Source organism: Aspergillus vadensis (assembly GCF_003184925.1).
Source record: "Aspergillus vadensis CBS 113365 unplaced genomic scaffold BO88scaffold_16, whole genome shotgun sequence".
NCBI lineage: Eukaryota > Fungi > Ascomycota > Eurotiomycetes > Eurotiales > Aspergillaceae > Aspergillus > Aspergillus vadensis.
This window is the reverse complement of record NW_020292054.1, coordinates 566846-587300: the sequence shown is the minus strand read 5'-3', so window position 1 is coordinate 587300 and position 20455 is coordinate 566846. Positions and strand designations below refer to the sequence as shown.

General features: G+C 49.1%; 8 protein-coding genes across 8 annotated transcripts; 3 read left to right on the top strand and 5 right to left on the bottom strand.

Annotated features, from left to right (window-relative positions):
- Positions 1-23: 23 nt before the first annotated feature.
- BO88DRAFT_343949 (fungal specific transcription factor domain-containing protein) lies at positions 24-1858 on the bottom strand (the record flags this gene model as incomplete). The annotated part of the gene is made up of 3 exons (XM_025703212.1): positions 24-1581; positions 1629-1764; positions 1807-1858. 3 exons carry the CDS (start codon positions 1856-1858, stop codon positions 24-26), a joined length of 1746 nt encoding a protein of 581 aa, XP_025561496.1.
- Positions 1859-2692: 834 nt separating this feature from the next.
- BO88DRAFT_426919 (uncharacterized protein) lies at positions 2693-3367 on the bottom strand (the record flags this gene model as incomplete). The annotated part of the gene is made up of 1 exon (XM_025708948.1): positions 2693-3367. One exon carries the CDS (start codon positions 3365-3367, stop codon positions 2693-2695), a length of 675 nt encoding a protein of 224 aa, XP_025561495.1.
- Positions 3368-3633: 266 nt separating this feature from the next.
- On the bottom strand, positions 3634-5498 carry BO88DRAFT_489142 (MFS transporter). The gene is made up of 6 exons (XM_025712675.1): positions 5279-5498; positions 4935-5225; positions 4862-4886; positions 4635-4807; positions 4144-4587; positions 3634-4083 (listed from the first exon to the last, which is right to left on the bottom strand). Exons 1-6 carry the CDS (start codon positions 5482-5484, stop codon positions 3735-3737), a joined length of 1488 nt encoding a protein of 495 aa, XP_025561494.1. The 5' UTR covers positions 5485-5498; the 3' UTR covers positions 3634-3734.
- A 406-nt stretch (positions 5499-5904) lies between these two features.
- Positions 5905-7425, bottom strand: BO88DRAFT_426917 (cytochrome P450; the record flags this gene model as incomplete). Its single annotated transcript, XM_025708947.1, has 2 exons — positions 5905-6239; positions 6291-7425. The coding sequence occupies 2 exons, from the start codon at positions 7423-7425 to the stop codon at positions 5905-5907; spliced, it is 1470 nt and encodes a 489-aa protein (XP_025561493.1).
- A 4144-nt stretch (positions 7426-11569) lies between these two features.
- On the top strand, positions 11570-13546 carry BO88DRAFT_426916 (cytochrome P450; the record flags this gene model as incomplete). The annotated part of the gene is made up of 7 exons (XM_025708946.1): positions 11570-11825; positions 11921-12233; positions 12335-12566; positions 12636-12926; positions 12984-13103; positions 13157-13320; positions 13384-13546. The coding sequence occupies 7 exons, from the start codon at positions 11570-11572 to the stop codon at positions 13544-13546; spliced, it is 1539 nt and encodes a 512-aa protein (XP_025561492.1).
- Positions 13547-13732: 186 nt separating this feature from the next.
- Positions 13733-15542, bottom strand: BO88DRAFT_465565 (multicopper oxidase; the record flags this gene model as incomplete). Its single annotated transcript, XM_025711419.1, has 3 exons — positions 13733-14059; positions 14123-14607; positions 14660-15542. 3 exons carry the CDS (start codon positions 15540-15542, stop codon positions 13733-13735), a joined length of 1695 nt encoding a protein of 564 aa, XP_025561491.1.
- Positions 15543-16788: 1246 nt separating this feature from the next.
- On the top strand, positions 16789-18534 carry BO88DRAFT_416648 (tannase; the record flags this gene model as incomplete). The annotated part of the gene is made up of 1 exon (XM_025708264.1): positions 16789-18534. One exon carries the CDS (start codon positions 16789-16791, stop codon positions 18532-18534), a length of 1746 nt encoding a protein of 581 aa, XP_025561490.1.
- Positions 18535-19587: 1053 nt separating this feature from the next.
- Positions 19588-20365, top strand: BO88DRAFT_455168 (uncharacterized protein; the record flags this gene model as incomplete). Its single annotated transcript, XM_025710853.1, has 2 exons — positions 19588-19675; positions 19746-20365. The coding sequence occupies 2 exons, from the start codon at positions 19588-19590 to the stop codon at positions 20363-20365; spliced, it is 708 nt and encodes a 235-aa protein (XP_025561489.1).
- Positions 20366-20455: the final 90 nt, after the last annotated feature.

Here is a 20455-nt window from a genome sequence, read left to right as displayed (position 1 = left end):
AGATCTGGTAGTTTATGATGCATCTAGATTATTTCCTGTCTTTCAAACCAGTATGGCAATAGGTGATTGAAGCCAATGCCGAATGTTCCATCTGGATAACTAGCAATAGACGCATCGATGTCTGTCATCGGGTACTGTAGCAGTTGGCCCCATCCGTGTACTGGTACCTCGCTAGTGCTAGCCCAATGCAAGTCAGAAAGCATCTGCAACATGTTCATCAAACTCGTGCCCACAATATTACACGTATGCTCCTCGTTGAGATCGGCACCTTTTGTAAGCAGACACCGGGCTACCCGCATTCCAATGTGGACAATGCGCCCAGAATCAATAGGCAGCTTGAGTTGAAAAATGTCACCTGTAGCGCTGCCCGCCAGGCCCATATTTAATCCGACAATTCTCAGAAGAAAGGAAGCACAGAATCCCACCATCTGATGGACATTAATGGGAACATAGCGGAGATTCAATGAGAGATCACTGTCAGTTCCTATGACGGACAATACTTTTATAGCAGCGTCAATTGCAGCACGCGCAGTACGGCAATGCTCGAATGTCCACGCTTCAAAATTCGTCGGACTATTATCATAAGGAAAGATACCACGCAATGCCAGAGAGTAGAGCTGAAACTGAGCAAAGGCGTGAAACACGTTTTTCAAATCCTGGGGGAAAGAAGAGTGAGGGTGGTCGGTATGGAATGTTCCAGTCGGATACTTCTGCAGGCATCGCTTAACAGCGTCTTCTAACGCGCGTAATGTCACCATATCATCTTTTTTCAGTGGATGTCTGCAATCTGTGGAAAATGTCGCATGAGCATTCGCCAGAGTATCGAAGTATAGAGCGAGAGCAATTAGCCTTTGGTCTTCGTCACTGGCAAACTCTGGACTGGGAATCCGCGTCATATCCCAGATCGGCTTGTATCCAACGCCCTTTGGAGGACAGCCACGCCCAGTGGTGAAGTATTGGCCGCATATATAGGCGAGACACCACAGCCGAACCTGTTCCATATCGGCTACCTCGCCCCGCATGTACCGATGGAAGGCTTCATCTAGGCTGAGCTCGCTTGAAATGCGAATGGCCTCGCTCGAGAGCTGCTCCCCCATATACTTGAAGTAGAATGCACCAATGCACAAAGCGCGAACATCGTCCAAGCTATTATGGTGAGGATTCATCAACCTCCGCATGAGGGAGAGAGACACGAAGACTTCGTGGCATTTCTCGTATACTTCGGATTGGTCTGGAGCAAGTAATGCAGCGACAGAAAGGATGGCTGCCGTGAGCATCGCCGATGACCTGCGGGTAGAGTCCAGAGTCTCATGTTGCATGAGAAGCCCATCCCATAGAAGCGGATTAACACATGTAGTAAACATGTTGAACAGATCTTCTGCCTCTTCTAGGGAGACAACACCCTCCGAGATGAGATCATTTTCCGTAGGCGCTCTACTACCTCCGGAGCCTGATTCAATGCGGAGATTTCTCAGACGAATAACTGCATCAGACAGGGACACTGCGCCAGGCGTATTCCTCAAGAGTGTGTTGATTTCTTCTCGCAGGTCAGCGACCTCACGGATAAGTTTGTCTTTGAATCTAAATTTGTCAGTGAGGATTGTGGGATATACGTGGCTGTGGCATACTCTTTCTCATCCTTGAGGCGTTGCACCATTGCAAAATACGCATCGCATTCATTGAGCCCATGACGCGAGCATCTAGTACAGGCGGTTTCTCCTTCTTTGACCCTGCAAGACTTTCCATGGATCGCACAGCTTCCACCTGAAGGAATTAGCTATGGCATGGAAGGTGGAGATAACTTACATGCGGTGCGTGCGCCGGGAGGGCCAGCGACATCTGGCTGCGATGTCTCCATTGCTGCGCCAAGTGTCAGTGCCACAGCACTTGATGGTTAGGTTATTTACCGGATAGAGATATTGTCAAATTAGAGGGTTGATAGTTCTTTATGGGGCAGACAAAGAAATCAGGATGAGTCGGATTTATATAGCCATGGGCACAACTAGATAAGTTATATATAATAGGTCCTCTTGACTGGGGGATTCCGATGCGACGGGTGTTGCTTCCGAAAGCGCAAACTGAGATGCAATGTAGCATCTTTATTGTCAATGGATATGGCAGAGATTTTGATTGCATATCTAGCATTCTGTTAAACGATACTAACTTACATACCCGGCGGATACCGAGCATGGACGCTATTTGTACGCTGATATATTCCTCCTATCCGATACAATGACGGCTACCAATGACTTCGGCTATCGAAAGAGTATCTCATGTGGAACTGACCAAACATTGCCGAGTCTACTCGGAAAAGCCGGCACGGAAGGTGTATGTCACATCTCGGTATATGCAGTTAACCCTTTGCTTCCCGCATGGGATGTGCCTGCTTTTACTATTGTATGTACTTGGACACCCACGGTTCACGCATGGCAGGACAAGCAATAACCTCGACACTAAACATTATTGACGAACGTAGGGTGAATAATGGGAGTATCCACGGGTCATACCGAAACGCACGAGGTCACTTTCTCTCCTTAGAAAGAGTGTTTCCAGCCTTGAAAACTGCGAAAACTACAATGCTCTGCAACTGCAGAGTTCGAAGAACCACCAGACACAAACTACTAAGATGTCATCCCAAATTCACCCGATCCCTTTGCAACTATTCAATAAGACTGTCAACCCCACCCATAACTCAAACCAACACCCCCATCATCACCACCCCCAAGCCCCAACCCCAACCCCATCCTCCAACCTCAACCCTCCCCCCACCACTCGAACTCCCACTCCCTCCACCCCCACCCCCAGTCGTCTGCGTCGCAGCTGCCAACTTCTCCGCCCCAGCCGTAACAGTAACAGGCATATACCAAATCTCACCTGACCCATACGAAGTGCCGGAAGTAACCACAGACGAGGAATTCTGCCCACCACTCACAGTCCCATAGTACCCGATAGTGACAGAGCACGACGCGGTCTGTGTCGAGGAGGTGATATTGCACGCGTTACTCTGGGAGGTCGTCACTGTAAGGCCGTTGGCGGAGCCGATGAAGGAGCCGTGCTCGACGTAGGTGGAGGGCGCCGCGGTGATGGTGTAGATGGATGGGATGGGGCACGCGCCGTTGCAGGTTACGGCGAGGATGGTGGTGGAGGATGAGGCGGAGATGATGCTGGCGTCGAAGGTGGCGAGGGTTGTTGAGGGAGTTGGGGTTGTGGTTTGGGAGGTTAGTGAGGTGGGGAGAATGTTGAAGATTTGGATCGTGCTGTAGGATGAAGTGGAGGATGATGACGACAACGAGAGGGTGGTGGTCGTGGTGGAGGTTTGGCCTAGGGCGTAGCCTACTAGGTGGAGGATTATGTGGAGGAACTTCATTATGAGGGTTGTGGGAACGAGGTGGAAAGGAAGGAGATGGATAGCTAAGTTTCCTAATAAGCTATTTGGATAGTCCTTTATATTCAAGTACATCACTGGTGGGATCAGTGAAGCTGGATCATAAGATCTTTAGCAAACAGACAACAGACTAGTCCACGTCATGTAAATAAGCTTATCTCACTCTTGGCCTAGTAAATCTCCATTGGAGAGAATTCTGGAGCCTACGACACGAGCTGCAGAAGTATATGGTGATGCGGCATTTCAATCTGTCCTATGTTGCAGATGAGGTCATCCCCTTCGTCATCTGAGCGCCTTCAACCGCATCTAATATTCCAAAGCATCTTAATGACATGCTCCAAAAGCAACTTTATAGAATATATCTAAACCCAGCATTCCGAGCTTCCAAATCATCAACCTCAGCCCCTACCCTATCCTGTTCCGCCGCATCCAGCGCCTTATTCATCCTCAGATGCACGATACGAATGGCGAAGGCTATTATCGCAACAAGCAAGGCTATCCCTGCTGTGGCAGCGCCACCGGCGATATATCTTGGTCCTGATGACGACGGCCACATATAACTTCCATAAATGGACGCTGTGTTGCCAATCATGTTTGCCGTTGCGATTGCAGCTGAGCGTTTTACCAGCGGGCGGGGGAAGGAGTTGGCCACCCAGGCAATGATAATTTGGTAGGCGGATACGGCGCCCATAGGCATTCTACATTATCATTGAGCTTGAATGCCAAAAAGGAGAGAAAAGGAATGGGGGGATGCTTACAGGAACATGCCAAAAAACCTCGCACCAATGTTCGTCGTAGCAGTGCAGATGATGCATCCCACCACACTAACAAGCATCAACAGGATAATGTGTTTTCCGCGATCGTTTGTCTTTCCAGATGTCCATGTCACGAAAAGAGATACCAAGAAGGTAGCGATCCAAACAGGGGCAGTTATTAGCAAAGTCTCGATATTTCCATAGCCGAGGGTCTCGACGATGGTGGGGAAGAAGTATTGGAAGTTTTGCGATAGGAGCGACGCATGCTGGAGTAAGATAAAAAGGTAGATTCGCTTATCTGAGAACACTAGATAAAGCGCTTCTTTGATGTTGTTCGATGTGGCTTCGTCTGCTTCTCCAGCGTCGTGGATGAGTCGCCATTGCGCGTATAGCTTCTCCGTTTCGTCGAGCCATGAGGTGGTAGCGGGGTAGTTCGGCAGGAGTAGTCTATACAGTCAGAGATCACCATATTAGATCGACAGTGGGAAGCTCACGTTGACGTCAGTGATACTCCAACAGTAATGCACCCTTCGATAATAAAGAGCCATCGCCATCCTGCTATCCCATGCGCTCCATCCAAGTTTCCCAGCACTCCAGCTCCAATCAGGCCACCAAACGCATTTGCTAGGGAGCTTCCAGCATAAAACCACGCAATGCGATGACTCAGCTATATCGATCAGTTCAACATCTCATAGGTCAGACTGGCCTAATGCCTACTTACCTCTTGCCTGGTATACCAACTCGACCTGTACACATTAGCACTGCACAAATGGGCTTATTGTTGCACAACTTACATCAGCATGATTGCACCCGGAAAGAATGGCGCCTCCACAAAGCCAAGGAAGAAACGAGCAAGGACCAATCCCGTGAATGTTTGTGTTGCAGCCTGACAGGCCGAGATGACACCCCAAATAGCCATTGATGTCCCCAGGAATAATGACGGTCGCACGCGCGTAAGAAGGAGGTTCGACGGCAGTTGCATGAGGAGATACCCGACGAAGAGGATACTCGTGGCTAGATTGTAGTCTGTTCCTTTCATTCCGAGGTCTTGTTCGAGAGAGCCTAGTCGGGCCTGTGAAAGATTACTGAGGTAGGTGTTAGTCTACATTGGACTTGTCCAGGGCCGGGCAGAACGTACTTTCTGTCGAGAAAGTTGAGCAGATACATCACCACCAAAAACGGAAGAAGATGAAAGTCCACCTTTCGCAGGAGCTGCTTGGTCATCTTCCGATGCCATTCGGGGCTCTTGGCAACGTATGTCTGGTAGATGGCATCTTGGGTCGATGCTTGGATCTTCGCTGCATTCTCATGATATTCAGTATACTCCTCTGTTGGCTTAGACATGGCGAGAGATCTCTATGCTGGGTGAAAGAGGCAGGATACAAAGATGGAAGTGAAAACAGAGCAGGGCTTAAGTATCGGAGGATCTCCGTCACCCCGCATTTGCGGGGGTGGGGAGAACTCGGGGTAGCTCACCCCGGATCTGCATAGACCAACCTCTAAAGAGTTCAAAGATGGATCCAATCCATACAAGCCGTTGTGTTGATGCTCCATGCAGGAGTCCAGTTGAGCTTCAGGGAAAAGAACGGGCGGGCTCATAAAAACCAATTCTGGTGGCCAACTCCAAGTCGTTAGGTAAATTAAGGCGCATTGAAATATCGAATTGAGATCAAATAATATTTTGCTACATACCACCCTATCAAGCAATTGATCGTCATGAGCGAAAGACCTGTTGAACACCACAGGCACACTCGATTGAGAACATCAATGGATCCTAGCTTTGAGCCTGCACATAAGTGGAGGTTTCGCCCACAGGGTGTATGACTTCTGATTATGCCACACCCGACTCTCCTCACACAGTTCGATGTCAAAGTTCCATAGTACTCTGGCAAAAATGACACGCATTTCTGCATAAGCCAAGTTCCGACCTATACAATTCCGGGGACCAATTGAGAATGGTTGCAAAATTTCCCGATTATCATGGTAGAACGGCGACGATGTATCATTCTTCGATTCAGGCAACCACCGTTCGGGAATAAACTCTTCGGATTTATAGAAATTAAGGGGCGACCGGTATGCAGCAGACTGATGAACAGATACTCTGGTCTGAAAGGCATTAGCATTGGTTATTTCACTATTCTAAGTGGGACTTGCCTTTTTGGGGAGGAGATATCCCGAAATTTCAGTAGGCTGGTCTGGTATGTATCGCTGCAAATGGCCCGCAACAGGCGGGTACATGCGAAACGCCTCATCGATACATGCCAACATGTACGGAAGCTTAGCTGTAGCATTGTTGACGGTGATATCTTCCTCAGTCTTCATGACAGATCGCACTTCGAACTTGACTTTCTCCATTTCCTTAGGGTGTTGTAGCAACCAGTATGTCAGTCCCGACAAAAGTGTTGCTGTGGTCTCACTGCCAGCAATGACAAGGATGCTTGCATTGGCTGCGAGTTCCTCATCAGTCAGCCCGTCCTTGTCGCCGCGGTGACGAAGCATGGACTGCATGAAGTCCGCTTGGCCACGGTCCGTCTGATCGTGCAACCGTGTCTGTACTGTATTCCAGCTATATTCATCCTGTCTTCTTTTCGCCTCCAGGAGGTGTTTTGGTAGGAAGCGCTTCAGAGCGTTGAACACCATCGGATAATCATCTTTGAACTTAGCGAATGCTATGGCCTTAATAAACTCAAAGATAGTCGATACCCAGTAGTGGTACTCTGTTGAGTCCAGTCCACCAAATGATTGTCCAAACGCGAGGTCTCCAATCAGGTCGAATGTTGTAAGGTTATACCACTTCGCCATATCCACGGCTACTTGTGACTCAGCCATGCTGTGCAACTTATTGATAAGCTTGTCGACGTACTCCATGATGAACGGTTCTTGGGCTTGAAGGCCCTTAGCAGAGAAAGCATGGGATATCGCCTTGCGAAATCGAGTATGATCGGAGTCATTTGCACTAATAATGTCCTTGGGATTGCTCGCTGACCCTGATACCTTGGGCAACTGTCGATGTCCATGGCCGTAAATGTCTTTCCATGCCGGGGTGGTGATGAAGGAAACCTCATTTGGGGTGAAGCGGACGACCCCACCGTACCTCTTGTGGAGTGCTCGCATGTCCCTATCTAGTACTCCTCTCATGTTTGAGATGTAGCGCAAGATGGGAAAAGCCAGCCATAGCTTTGGTCCGGGGATCCGACGGAGCGGATGTAAGTAGATGTTCCAGATGGCAGCACAAATGGTGTACGCGAGGTACGATATCCCAAAGAGAGCCAGAACAGTAGGCATGATGTCTTCAATGCAAGGCTTTGATTTGGTTGTCATGCACGCTGGAGGGCCGGGGTGAGAGCCGATTATAAGTCTTCTGGTCGGTCGCACCTGAGCTGCAATCGTTAACATACTGGCGTTACGACGCCGTATTGAGCAGGAGGTGTGGGCAACAGCATGGAGATAGAAGCGGGGTAAGTGTCGGACATACGTTGCCACTAAATCTAGGCGATGGGGCGGACGATGCTAGTTGATAATGCCGCGATGATGCGGCATATGCGCCGGCTCCTCCTATTAGCCCCAGCATTCAAAATTTCTTCTGTTATTTCAAACTCGTCCACCTTCTAGTCCTCTGGTTGACTAAAGTACTCCATTGTTCTCCTCACTTTCCGTTAAACCCCAAACCAATATTGAGATGGCTGTGAAGAGGCTGTTGAGAATAAAACGGCAGACTTGCAGCTGATGGCATCGATTGGACGTTGAGCTGCAGATAGAGTGGAGAGGCGATCTGCACGCTGTGCTACGGTCCGTCCGCGTCCCGCGTCTCAGCCCAATAGGAGACGCCAGTTAATAATGTCAGAGGGGCAATGATAATTCCAGACGAGGGCGATATGCAACTCGGTGGCCGGATGCCTCGATGCCCGCAACGGATACCGGAAGTTCGACACTCAGGCTATCTAGCAGAGCCCTAGAATTTTCAATTAAACGGGGCAGCCTAAATGCACACGTATACACGAAACAAGGATAGACCCCCTAGGAGCTAACAGAATGATCGCCCTGACAAATCTAGGAGGAGCAGTAAGCTCTGTAATGGACGAATCGTTACTGGATCATTTCTGAATGGCTGCTTCGAGAGACACGACTCCTTATTGGGGTGGAGACAGCTGTCAAGCTCGGACCCAGACACGTGCCTTCACCCGCTTCCTGGCACACCACATGTCCCTGAATGGAGGAGCAAAAAGCAAGCACAAGATAACATGCCCTGCACGTTGTAGCCATTGAGCTCAACATGATAGAGAAGTAACTGGTAGTAGTGGGTCTATTGCTAGCCAGCCACCACGCGTTAGTTACCGAGCTCTGGCCAAAGTGTGCAACATAACCTCGATCTGAGGAGTGACCCCGCTTTTTGTGAAATCATTTATGCTTCGCAAGCGCTCATAAGTCGGTTATGAGCAACGATGGTGTGGATTACCTCCGATTCTGCATACCACAGAAATATCTGCATCCACCGCATATTCCGCTAGGCACATGCAGTTGCCAACACAGGTGATGAACTTATGTATCATATTGACGAGCTGGCAACACAGGCCCGTAAGACGTGGTCATATAAGTGTGTCTGTTAGTTGTTCTCACTTGATGTGGATCAGAATATCAACACCAACTGACTCGTGTTGCATTCGGCCATATCGTGACGGCCCTTCGATTCATACAGCATGGAATCAATAATCTCGCCCACTTCACTCTGTCAGGGTAAGGTTGATATGAGAGTTCAGTGCTTCCTCACATTGTGTGTGTTGGGGGGGGGGGGGGGGGTTGGTCTTCTAACCAGAGTAGGCCACGCAGTGCTGCGAAATTTAGGAAAGTTCGGATCGGTATCTTCAAGGCAGCATCCACAACTGGTGCAAGTGGCTTTTGGTAGTAGTGTATAGTTGTTTGTTAGCTGCAGAACTTCCTTACTGCCAACCCTTAGTACCAGCGGAGCACTCACAACGTGTTGAATGCGATTCTCCCATCGTGCTCGAAATACGAGCCGCGTGTCCTAGGTCACAATCATATTTTCTACATTTGTAACGGAGAGGATGGCATAAACGCGGTACATTTTGGGCCTAGAACGCCCCGTGACACACGTCATCGGGTACAAGAACCTCCACAAGTGCGAAGAGGGTATGATGAATATCGTCTTATTTTTACGTCGGTAGGTTCTTTTTGTAGATGTATATCAAGGCCCTCATTAGTAGGTTATAGAATGGTCGCAAAGAACTACCTAAGGGTCAATTATCGCAGCGAGGAGATCGAGTTTCAGCGCAAGATAAGCACAAAGTAGATGGATGGGAAAATAGAGAGTTGCCGATAAACAGCGGCAACCATCAGTAGGATATGAAGTTAGGACGTCGTCTATTGTTGAAGGTTTGCCAATGTCGTTTGTACTCATGCCATTAGAAATAGTGGGATTTGCTTTGGGTGTAAACCCAATTCGTCATCTTATGGTTGAACAGGCTCCTGAGGCCATCCAGTGAGCGACAGCAGTTAGTCAGAGTTGTATATTCCCCGAACTTATTCCCAAAGGATCTTCGATTTTTCCTTCTTTCAAGACCATCGGAGACCAGCAGCGCGACATCCCCAAGAGGCCGCACTAAATGTGTGCCAAGAAAGCCCGTTACCGATATACATGCCTACTCAAGCTTGGAAAGTCCGAACAAGAAGTATAACTCCTCCAAGTTCTAAGTTCTTTTCTATCCCGCCTATTGTGCACTATTGACTGTGTTTTGGCTTTTGATGTCTCGCAAATATGCGCACCGGTTAGCAGATATATGTCAGTGAATCGTACATCTCCTTTTTTCCCTAAGGAGTATGATGCCATCGTGTCAGGTTTATGTTTCAGGTGTGAAGACCGGACACTTTCTTAAGGTTAGGCAGGTGTTCATACAAGAAGGACAGATAGAATATGAATATCATAACTAACCACGAGGATAGTGGTGAGAATCAATGACTTACGTAGTACTGTAACCGCCCGAAGTTGCCAGCCCATAATATCGGGATGGCAGGAGCCAAGACTATTTAGCTCCCTAACGGTTGGATAGACATGTAACCATTATTTTTTTAAATCTGCTGCTGGACATTCGAGCGAAATTCAAGTCTTTTGGTTCATTATAAGGAAATAAACCAAATGATATGCCGGCCAGTCACTGATGTCAGCGCGCCTCCATACCTATCAATGAGGAGCTCAACTGTCGTGAAAGAGCATTTTGGGTGGGGGGGATTGTAACTTAGCCCTACTGAGTAAGCTATTCAACATGTGCGAACAAGATTTCCGCGGAATGAACCGGTCATCTCGCTTGTCTGTGCGTGCGCACACACTGGGTTATGAAAGGTCAATCATCTCCCAGCACCAAGTAGTTACTCTTCGGCTTTGGCTGCTAGAAGTATACTATATGGTGGGTCGATCGATCTGTAATCCTGCTTTTTTTTTAGCGTCAGGCGGGGTCGGGCCTGAAGAACTTCTGATCGTCTCATCACTTTCCGTTTTCTTAAATTCACCCGGCTCATCACGCCCCATCTGGCGGTGCGAAAATCAAGTACGAGCTAGCAAATCTACTGCAGGTACTATCTGAAGGAACTCTCTTTACCGTGGCATGAGTGGATGCGGCCCAAACCTACAGACTAAGAGAAACGGCTCGGATAAGGGATTTGTGTCTGAACTTCTGTGTTATATGAGGACCAATCTCCGTCACGCCTTGAGTTATGCAGACAAACACTCCATCACATTAGTGGAGCCTGCCTAGTATATGCAGTTGCATGACATATAAAATCGTGCTGAAGGGTCAAACGTGTCTGTGGGTCTTCATAGTAGAATAAACTGGATTTTGCATCCAACGGGTCTAGTGCCATAGGCCCCCAGTACTAGTTGGGTTAGTACTCACCAGACGGCTCTCTGCCAGGCACAGAATAGCCTGAGTTCGGCGCGGACGGGAACCCTGGTAATTGGTTGCGGCATTGTTAATGGCAACCATTTAGTTACAGGGAACAGTCAGTAAGCGGATACAGGTGTTTAGGCCGGGTCACTGTTCTGAACAAACCCCGAGGTTCGACGCCTTTATTGCATCTGTCGTTAATCTAGTAACTGATTCCAGCTGTCTACAATTGAGGTGTAATAATTACTGTGGCCTGATTGGTTGGTATACAGGGTCTTTACTTTATCCGCAGCTCCACCGTTGCGACTAGGGCTGCGGACAAAATACCAGAACAACAAGCCGAGCGGAGTCTGCATCTTGGGTTATTCCCGCTGAGTAATGCAAAGACAATTCACCGTTTCACTAATTGTAAGATCTATCACACAATATGCGGTCTATATAAATTCGTGGTGAGCCCTGGTCTTGCACCATCGAAAAATAGAACCTACGAGGAAGCCACGATTCCTCAGGCGGTTCAACTGACGTGGACCGATATGGCCAGTATGTACAAACACTTAATGGAGCAGGTGGCAGAAGCACCCGCATCCAAAGGGCTCGGTATCATTTGTACAGCCACCGTAGCCACCCTAATCACTGTCGCCTTCATCAAGCGCTTATATTATCGCAACTGGCATCCGTTGTCTCGCTTTCGTGGTCCTCCCGAGGCTGCTTCATCGCGGCATTGGATCTACAAAGTGACCGACCGTGGCTTTCCCGAGGAGGACCTCGAAAAGCTTCATAAGAAGTATCGTGAGTTGCACCTAATCTTCGCTGCCTTTCATGATATTGCATGAACTTTGGGAGTTAGGAAGTGCTAAGTCGGAATCTCTCTAAATCTCGGATAGAAACGCAAGCGCTACGCATTGGTCCCAACGAGCTACATATTACCGATGTTCACATGTACAAGGTCATATATAGTCAAAGCAAACCGTTCCCGAAGCATGCAGAGTTCTATGAAGCTTTCAACACACCCCATACAGTCTTCACCGAGATCGACGCGGGAATGCATAAAGAGCGCCGACGGCTACTAAATCCCTTCTTCTCCCGGGCGGGTGTCTTCAAACTCGAACCCATCATCCATGAGAAGGCAGAGATTCTGATGAACAAGATCCGGCGACTTGAGAACAGTCACACTGTTAATGTGTATGATGCTTTCAGGTAAGTGTCACGATGTAGCTTCTCTGATCGGAATTCTACAAGGGCATACTTGTCCCATATAACCGAGGACATGGGCACGGCTGACACATCGGATTCGGCAGATGCCTTACAACTGAGGTCATTATGGAGTTCGCCTTTGCGAAATCAGCAAACATGCTAGAAGAGAGCGAAACTACTTTTGAATCTTGGTTCCTAGTCGCCTTCGACGCCGTTGCGCGAAGCATATGGAAGATGCAGGAATGGCCTATCGCTCGGAAAGCCTTGGGGGTTGTCCCCATGAGTTTCATTGGACTGGTGGATCCCAATATCGTCAATGTTCTCAAAATGTTAAAGGTAGGTCCTGAGCTAGTATATTTCCGCCAGTCAACCATTTTATGCTAATGTCATGGGTTGTTTACTTAGTTTGCCGAAAGCTGTCTAGAACATTATGAGGTGCACGGAAATACGACAACTCATCCTGTTGTGTTTGAAAACCTATTTTCCCTGCCACACGATTACAAGGTCACCGAGGCACTTGACATCCTGATTGCAGGAGCTGACACTACAGCATCAACTCTCACTGCTGGATTTATGCATATACTCTCGAACCCAACTATTTATTCCAAGTTAGCAGATGCTCTTCGAGCAGCGAACATCAGCGTGGATGATCCTTCGGCGGCTCAACTTCAGGAACTAGAAAAGATTCCTTACTTGGTATGTATAGACACCCCGAACAAACAAGAACTAATCGCCTCGCTGACCACCCCTTAGACTGCATGTGTTAAGGAATCTCTCAGAATCGCCATGCCGGTGCCTGGACGCCTGCCGAGAGTCGTACCTAATAACCTCGACGAGCCATTCGTTGTTGAAGGACAGGTCATCCCGCCCGGTGTAAGTCTGGTACCAAATGATTAAATGCACATTATCTTACTGAATATTTTGAGACTGTTGTCTCCATGTCAACATACACAATGCATACCAGCGAAGAGGTTTGGGGTCCCGACGCCCGCGCCTTCAATCCCGACCGTTGGCTTCAGCCGGAAGCGAAGTCCCTGGAGCAATATCTTTGTACATTCTCCAAGGGTGTTCGAATGTGCCTTGGTCAAAAGTATGTTCTCCCGTTCGCTCCCAACTACTACCTTATGCGATATCACTAACGTCTGATGTGTAGTGTCGCATACGCCGAGGTCACAATTGTCATGGCATACCTATTCCGAAACTTTGACATCAAGCTCCCGCCTTATTTCCGTCCGCCCGAGAGAAAGGATCTGTTTACCATGGAGTATTCGAAACCTGGTTTACCTTTAATGTTCTCCAGTGTAGAAGCAAGGTAATATAGAAGCGACTGACATGGATTATTACCTCCTGTGGGAAGGATCATGTACTTGACTGTGAGGGGAGGATCAGATATAGATTGTCTAGACACTAAGATAAGCCGCCCAGTAACAAACTCTTGTACATATTCAAAAAGCGCTGTGAAGAAAGGAAAATCTTGACTCCACCCGGACAACTCATCCCGATTAAATACCAGAATCATCCTCCTCAATGCTGTTAGCAGCAGCATATCCATCCCAGGCAGCACAGTTCTTCTCGAGTGCGAAAGTATCAATCATAGGCTCGAGCTGGGACATGCTTTCCACAAATTGCATGGCAAAGCCCTCCGACTGGTGCCAGCCAATATGGCAATGCAGCAACCACGCGCCAGGGTTATCAGTTTTGAATGCAATGACCAGATAGCCGAGGGCGGGGAGCATGGCCGTATCACGACGGGGTGGGTTGTAGGTGTTCAGAGTTGTGTTCGACGTGTAGCTTCCATCGCCCTGGGCGAGGATGAAGAAGTCGTGGCCCTTTTGAAATTTATATTAGCAATGGGAGTAAAGCGAGCAGTCTCGAGGATTAGAAGAACATACGTGAAGATGAATAGGATGAGGAACATTGATGGTCATTTCAATATCGACAATCACCCACTTGCCGTTGCCTTCGACCTCAACAACGTGGGATGTGTTAGTCCAGGAAGTGTTGCCGTTAGCGATCTGGAGCAGGGTCGGGTTGTCCCATTCTGCCTTGAACGTGGTCGGGCCCATGTACCACTTGTACAAGCCTGCACTGTTCATGATGACGTTCGCCTCGTTGTGGCTTCTAAAGCCGACGCCAGACGCGTCAATGGCAACCACCGGCACCATGCTGCTCAACGGCTCGTCGTAGCAGCTGTCGGTGTAGTTGTATGCTGTTGTTGTGGGCGTCGTTACAACAGTGTCAGGCTTTTCGTAGTGGAAAATTCCTTTAATGTCGGTGTTTTCAATCTCGGCGCAGGCCTCCTGGGGTATGGCGCGCATCCAGAAGTCAGACCCGGCGTGGGCTTGGTTTGCTGTGACAATTACATCGTACCGTTGTCCTAAGGGTCTTGGTAAGTGTCTCTTCGATTGCTATGCAGCGGAATGACTTACCAACTCCGATGTTAAGAGACGTCGTATTGTAAGGCTCGATGGGGACGAAATCCGCCGCGATAACGGTCAAAGTGTGATCATCGATCATGAATCGGAACAAATTGCTCATTCCACCATTAACAAGTCGAAGACGGTAAGACTGGCCAGCAGTCACATTCATGAGGAAGCGCTCGCCAACAGTTTCGTTGTTCTCCTTAACCCAAATGTTCGTTCCATTGATCAGAGCAGTGGTCATCTCGGGCTCGCCATCCGTTTCTGCAGTGGAATACATCTGGTCGGCCGTGCGGTGTGACCAGTCCATGAGCCAAAGCACGCCAGCGTCGACATCGTAGTTCGAACTGGCAGGTCCGTTGATCACAATAGCACCGTAGATGCCATCCCATGCTTGCAGAGCAAAGTAAGAGTGGTAGTAGGTTGTGCCGTACTGCGTGGCGCGCCATTCATAAGTGATGGATCCTCCAGGGGGCGTGGGACATTGGGTAATGGAGTTTGTGCCGTCTTGAGGGTTGGTGTGGTTTTGGCGGACACCGTGCCAATGGATGCTGGTTCCGTTGTTTTCCAGACCATTGTAGACATGAACTCGGACCCAGTCACCCCAATTGGCGTAAATAGTAGGTCCTGGTGAGGTTCCGTTGATGGTCAGGACGTCGCGAGGGACGCCGTCTGGAGCGGCGGTGGTGTTTCCCAGCTCCAACCAATATTCACGAACTACTCCGGTGTCCGGAGCTTCGGTATAGTAGTCGGTGTGAATGTCAAAATCGCACCACTGATCACGGGTTTGCGGCGTGTTGCCTGCACATGCTTGCGTAGAAGGAGAGGAAAGCCCGGCATAGGCGGTGCTGGCTGCGAGCCAGCCCGCTGCCAGGATGGTATGCAAATGCATTGATTTGAAGGACAGAATATGAAATAGATGCAAGTGACTGATCGGAATGGAAAATAGCGAATGGGATGTGAATTGACAGAGTTCAACGGCTCATGACAGCGGATTAAAATAAAGGATCGTCCTGTCTACCCCCTATCTCGTTCTAGACGAACGATGGAATATTCAGAACCTGCTCCATTTCCCGTTCCCGATAATTGTACCGGTGATCGGCACACACGCTACCAACAGCATGCATGCGCCATTTTTACCGCCATACGTCGTCCTCACAGCCTCCGGTATTTACGAAGATGTCTAAATCAAGGACGAAGTGGACCTAGACAGTGTTGAAATCAGCTAACCCCGAGACGAGATATTTCTGCGAAGAGAGTCAGGAGTGTAATACTGGGTTCGAGCGTCGAGTATACTTAGTCCGAAACGATGTCTGCAGAGTTGCGGAGTACCTTCTTCGGTGGACCCGGCAAGATTACGTAGACGGGAGATGCGGAGGATACGTACTATGTAGACACCGGTTGCGACGCGCTCGGAGCTATTGAGGCTCGTTCAGGAAAACCCTGAGACTGAGCCCTCGCATGTGAGTTAAATGATTCAGTATAGTACCTGGTTTGATGCCGAATCAGATTCAAGATCGATCATCTCGGTCTTGATCTTATCAAGCAGACCCGCTTCGACGTCGATCACTTCCCTTCGTATGATAGGCTTAACCTGGAAAGGAGCCACTTTGCGAAAATGTGGAACGTCCCACTGGTCCCTGTCGGCATTAAGCGGGCATCAAAACTGCCATCCAATATACGGACTTTATCAATGGGCCGAGCTTAATTTCGCTAAATCCAGACGATGATTCGTTCCCTTTAACGTAACCGAAGATGGGGTGACCTTGCGAGTCCCACTCTACAAATACTACGACCTCGGAGTTACTGGTATGCATGCCAAGACGTCCGGCTACGAGTTTAGATTATCACATACAAGGTCGTTCACCATCAGAACCCTCAATTCATTCGGGCCTGTGGGGACGGGGGTGGAGTTAACCTAGTATACAAGACCGTCGGGACTTTGCGACATCCGGGACGCATCATGACACGGGAAGTAGTGGATGGAATAATTGTCTTTTGTAACAGTCTAATATATAGTCTAGTATTTAGAGGGTATTGATGATGGGCTGACAGACCTACAGAGGTTGCAACGTTCAGTTTCAATTTCTCCTTATTCTTTCAGTTTTCCCTTTTGAGTATTGTTCTTCAAGTGCGTGATGAGATCTCACTATCTCTGGGCGGCGGCCCTTGCCCTGACGGGAACGGTCCAAGCCATCACATTGCAAGATGTGTGTACAGTTTCCTTCGCTAGAATCTCATTGCCGGACGACAGCGTATATCCTGGCGTCTCAATTGACAGGTCTTCTGTGAGTGCAGTAGCAGCCTACAACGTGTCGAGCACAGACCAAGTCTATTGGCCGGGCGCCACGTTCGACTACTGCAATGTGACCTTTGCCTACTCCCACTTGGGCCGGGATGACCGGGTGGTGGTTAGCTACTGGATGCCCGCTCCGTCGAAGTTTGCCAACCGTTACCTGTCGACGGGTGGCAGTGGATATGACATCACATTGGGAAGCACTTCCTTGCCCGGGGGTGTCATGTACGGTGCTGTGGCGGGCACAACTGACGGTGGATTTGGTGGATTTGAGAATGGCTCGGACGATGTGTGGCTTCTAGCTAATGGCACCCTCAATTACGAAACGGTCTACATGTTCGGTTACCAGGCTATCCATGAGCTGACCGTCATCGGGAAGGAGCTTACCAAGAAGTTCTTCAATACCTCCTCCATCTACTCTTATTACCAAGGTTGCTCTGAGGGTGGCCGTGATGGCTTCAGTCAGATCCAACGATTTGCAGAGGACTTCGACGGGGCCGTGACAGGTGCCCCTGGCTTCCGGTTCACTTTCCAACAAATGCAGCACCTTTGGTCACCCGTTGTCGAGCAAACTTTGGGCTACTATCCCCCTCCCTGTGAGCTTGAGAAGATTGTGAACGAAACAATCAAGGCTTGTGATGCCCTTGACGGCAAGGAGGATGGTGTTGTTTCGCGAACGGACCTCTGCAAGCTTCACTTCGACGCTAACAGCACGATCGGCGAACCGTACAGTTGTGGAGCTTCCTCTCTGACGACCTACAAGAGAAGAAAGCGATCGGAGACCTATGCGCTCCCCGCTCAGAACGGCACTGTTTCTGCCCAAGGTGTGGAAGTCGCAAAAGAAATCATGCGGGGAATGCACGATACGAAGGGGAAGCAAGTCTACTTCTCCTACCAGCCAAGTGCGGCTTTCTCCGACGCGGAGACCCACTACGACTACGATACCGGCTCTTGGACCCTCGATATTACTGAATCAAACAGTGAATGGGTGGAGAAATACATTAATCTCCTCAATGCCACTGAGATGCCTACGCTCAAGAACGTCACTTATGACAACCTGAAGGAATGGGTCCGCATCGGCTGGCAGAAATACGACGACACTCTTCAGGCAACTTACCCCGATCTGTCCCCCTACTCCGAAGCGGGCGGTAAGGTGCTTCACTACCATGGTGAATCTGATTACACTGTTCCCACTGCATCGTCTGTGCATTACTATGAGTCTGTTCGTCGTATTATGTACCCTGACATGTCAACGAACGCAAGCTACGCCGCTTTGGGAGATTGGTATCGCCTTTTCCTTGTTCCCGGTGCGGCACACTGTGGCCCGGATGACTCCCAGCCCAATGGACCTTGGCCACAGAAGACGCTGGAGACTATGATCCGATGGGTTGAGGATGGAGTCTTCCCTGAAATGCTCAACGCAACGGTGCTGCAGGGTGAACATGAAGGCGAAGAGCAGAAGCTCTGCGCATGGCCTCTTCGACCTTTGTGGCAAAACAATGGCACCATCATGGAGTGCGTGAATGATCCGGAGGGCATGAAGACTTGGGTCTATGACTTGAATGCTTTCAAGATGCCGGTGTATTAGAACGCTTATGAGAAAATTGTGTCTGAATGTCCTTCCTTCTCCTGCATTCTGATCCTTCTGGTTCTTTAATCCCGCACGTTGACCAGCTATGCCAACTCCAGCTTGACTGGGACCTGTATGCATATTGATCGTGTATTATTGAGGCCATACGTACGCCTGCTTTTGGCTGGAAAGATGATTTTACTGTGTCCTTATAATTTCTGAATTTGATCTGGCAAGCTTTCTCTTCTTTTCTGTAAATCAAGTCAGATTCCTTCATTTGAATGTTTTCCTTTGTCCAATGTGAACTCATCCAGTAGCGTAAGTACTTGGTATGTCATCAAAAAACACAGTGTCTTCAAGTCATAGTGAGTAGTAGGATCAAACCTCAATACGCCAGTGCACCATCGGATTTCTTCGGCACGTTAGCTACGTGCCTACAGATTTATCTGTGGCACAATCTTTATCCGGGCTATAATCTCGAGCAGTAAATGACACCAAGGTATACCATCCCGGCAAGTGTCGTACACTCCAGGAGACTGAACCGGTTCAAAAATACGACACTGGCTTGTTTGTGGCTCAGCAGAGATACCCGCAACATCAGTAGCTATGCACCGTAGTGACTAGTGTATTCTGAACATAATCTCTGCAAGCGAAACCCCCCCGCAATGTCCCCATGGGGATATTAGATCCGATAATTTTGCCCAAGAGACTGGACAGAGTGGGGCGCTACCACAGCGCATAATCATTAGCGTGCACCCTGCCCATGTGGGCACTTTTCTGTATGCAGAGGTGAGCCCATTTTCCGGGGCCCCGAGTTTCGATGACCGGTACTTGTTTGTCAACTTATAGATCGGATGTCGGGGGTGTTGTCTTGGTATGTCCGGTGCGCTTGGATGACGTACTCTCAGATTGGTGGGTTCTATGTTCGGGAAATTGTGGGGTGATGAGAAATTCCAATAGTATATATAGGTCCTGTCGGCATGGTAGGGAAGAATAGTCGAAAACGTTGTTCAATCTCCTAGACTAAAAACAACTCCTTCTAACCCCCCGGTCACACGCAATCAAGTCATCATGTTAGCAAATCCTAACAAGCTGTTCCTGTTAACAGCAGCATTCTTTGGACATGCCATTGCTCTACCAGCTACTGTAGACTACGATGGTGAGACTCAACCACACCAAACCTATACCGTCAACGCCATGACCCAAGTATCCTAACATTACCCACCCAGTCCTCCCTAGCTCTGGCTCCGTACTCAACCTGGACGTCGCAGCCAGCAACATCACCTACACCGTGCAAGGCAATGACACTATCCACACCATAGCCGCCAAGTACGACGTCGGCGCCTGCGACCTCGCCCGTCTGAACGTCCTCTCCGACCCGAACTTCCTATACGAGAACGAAACCCTCCGAATTCCCGCCCGTGCTACCTTCCCCGACGACTACTCCTGCTTCAGCACGAACAACACCGACGCAACAGCTACCTGCATCTACGGCGGCCCTCACGTGTATACCATCTTACCCGGGGATACGATTCAGAAGATTGCCAACGAGCGGTACAATATCACAACGGATTCGATTCTCAGCTTCACTGCGCAGACAGGGTACATTGCTGCTTTGAACCCCGGTATATATGATGTGCTAGAGACCGGGCAGACGGTGAAAATCCCGAGTTGTGATAATTCGGCGTGCACGATGGCGGACTTTACGTTTACATATGGCACGCTGCAGGATTTTGCTACGGCGTATAATGTTAGTGTGGGGCAGATTATGTCGTTGAATTTGGGGTATAATCATACGGATTATATTGCGCCGTTGGGGGTTGTGTATGATTGTACTTTGTTGAATTGAGTTGGGGATAATGGGTTTGAATATATTGTTTAGGTGGGAGTATATATGGCGCTTCGTGTCAAATGAGCTAATTTCACAATGCTTGCGAGG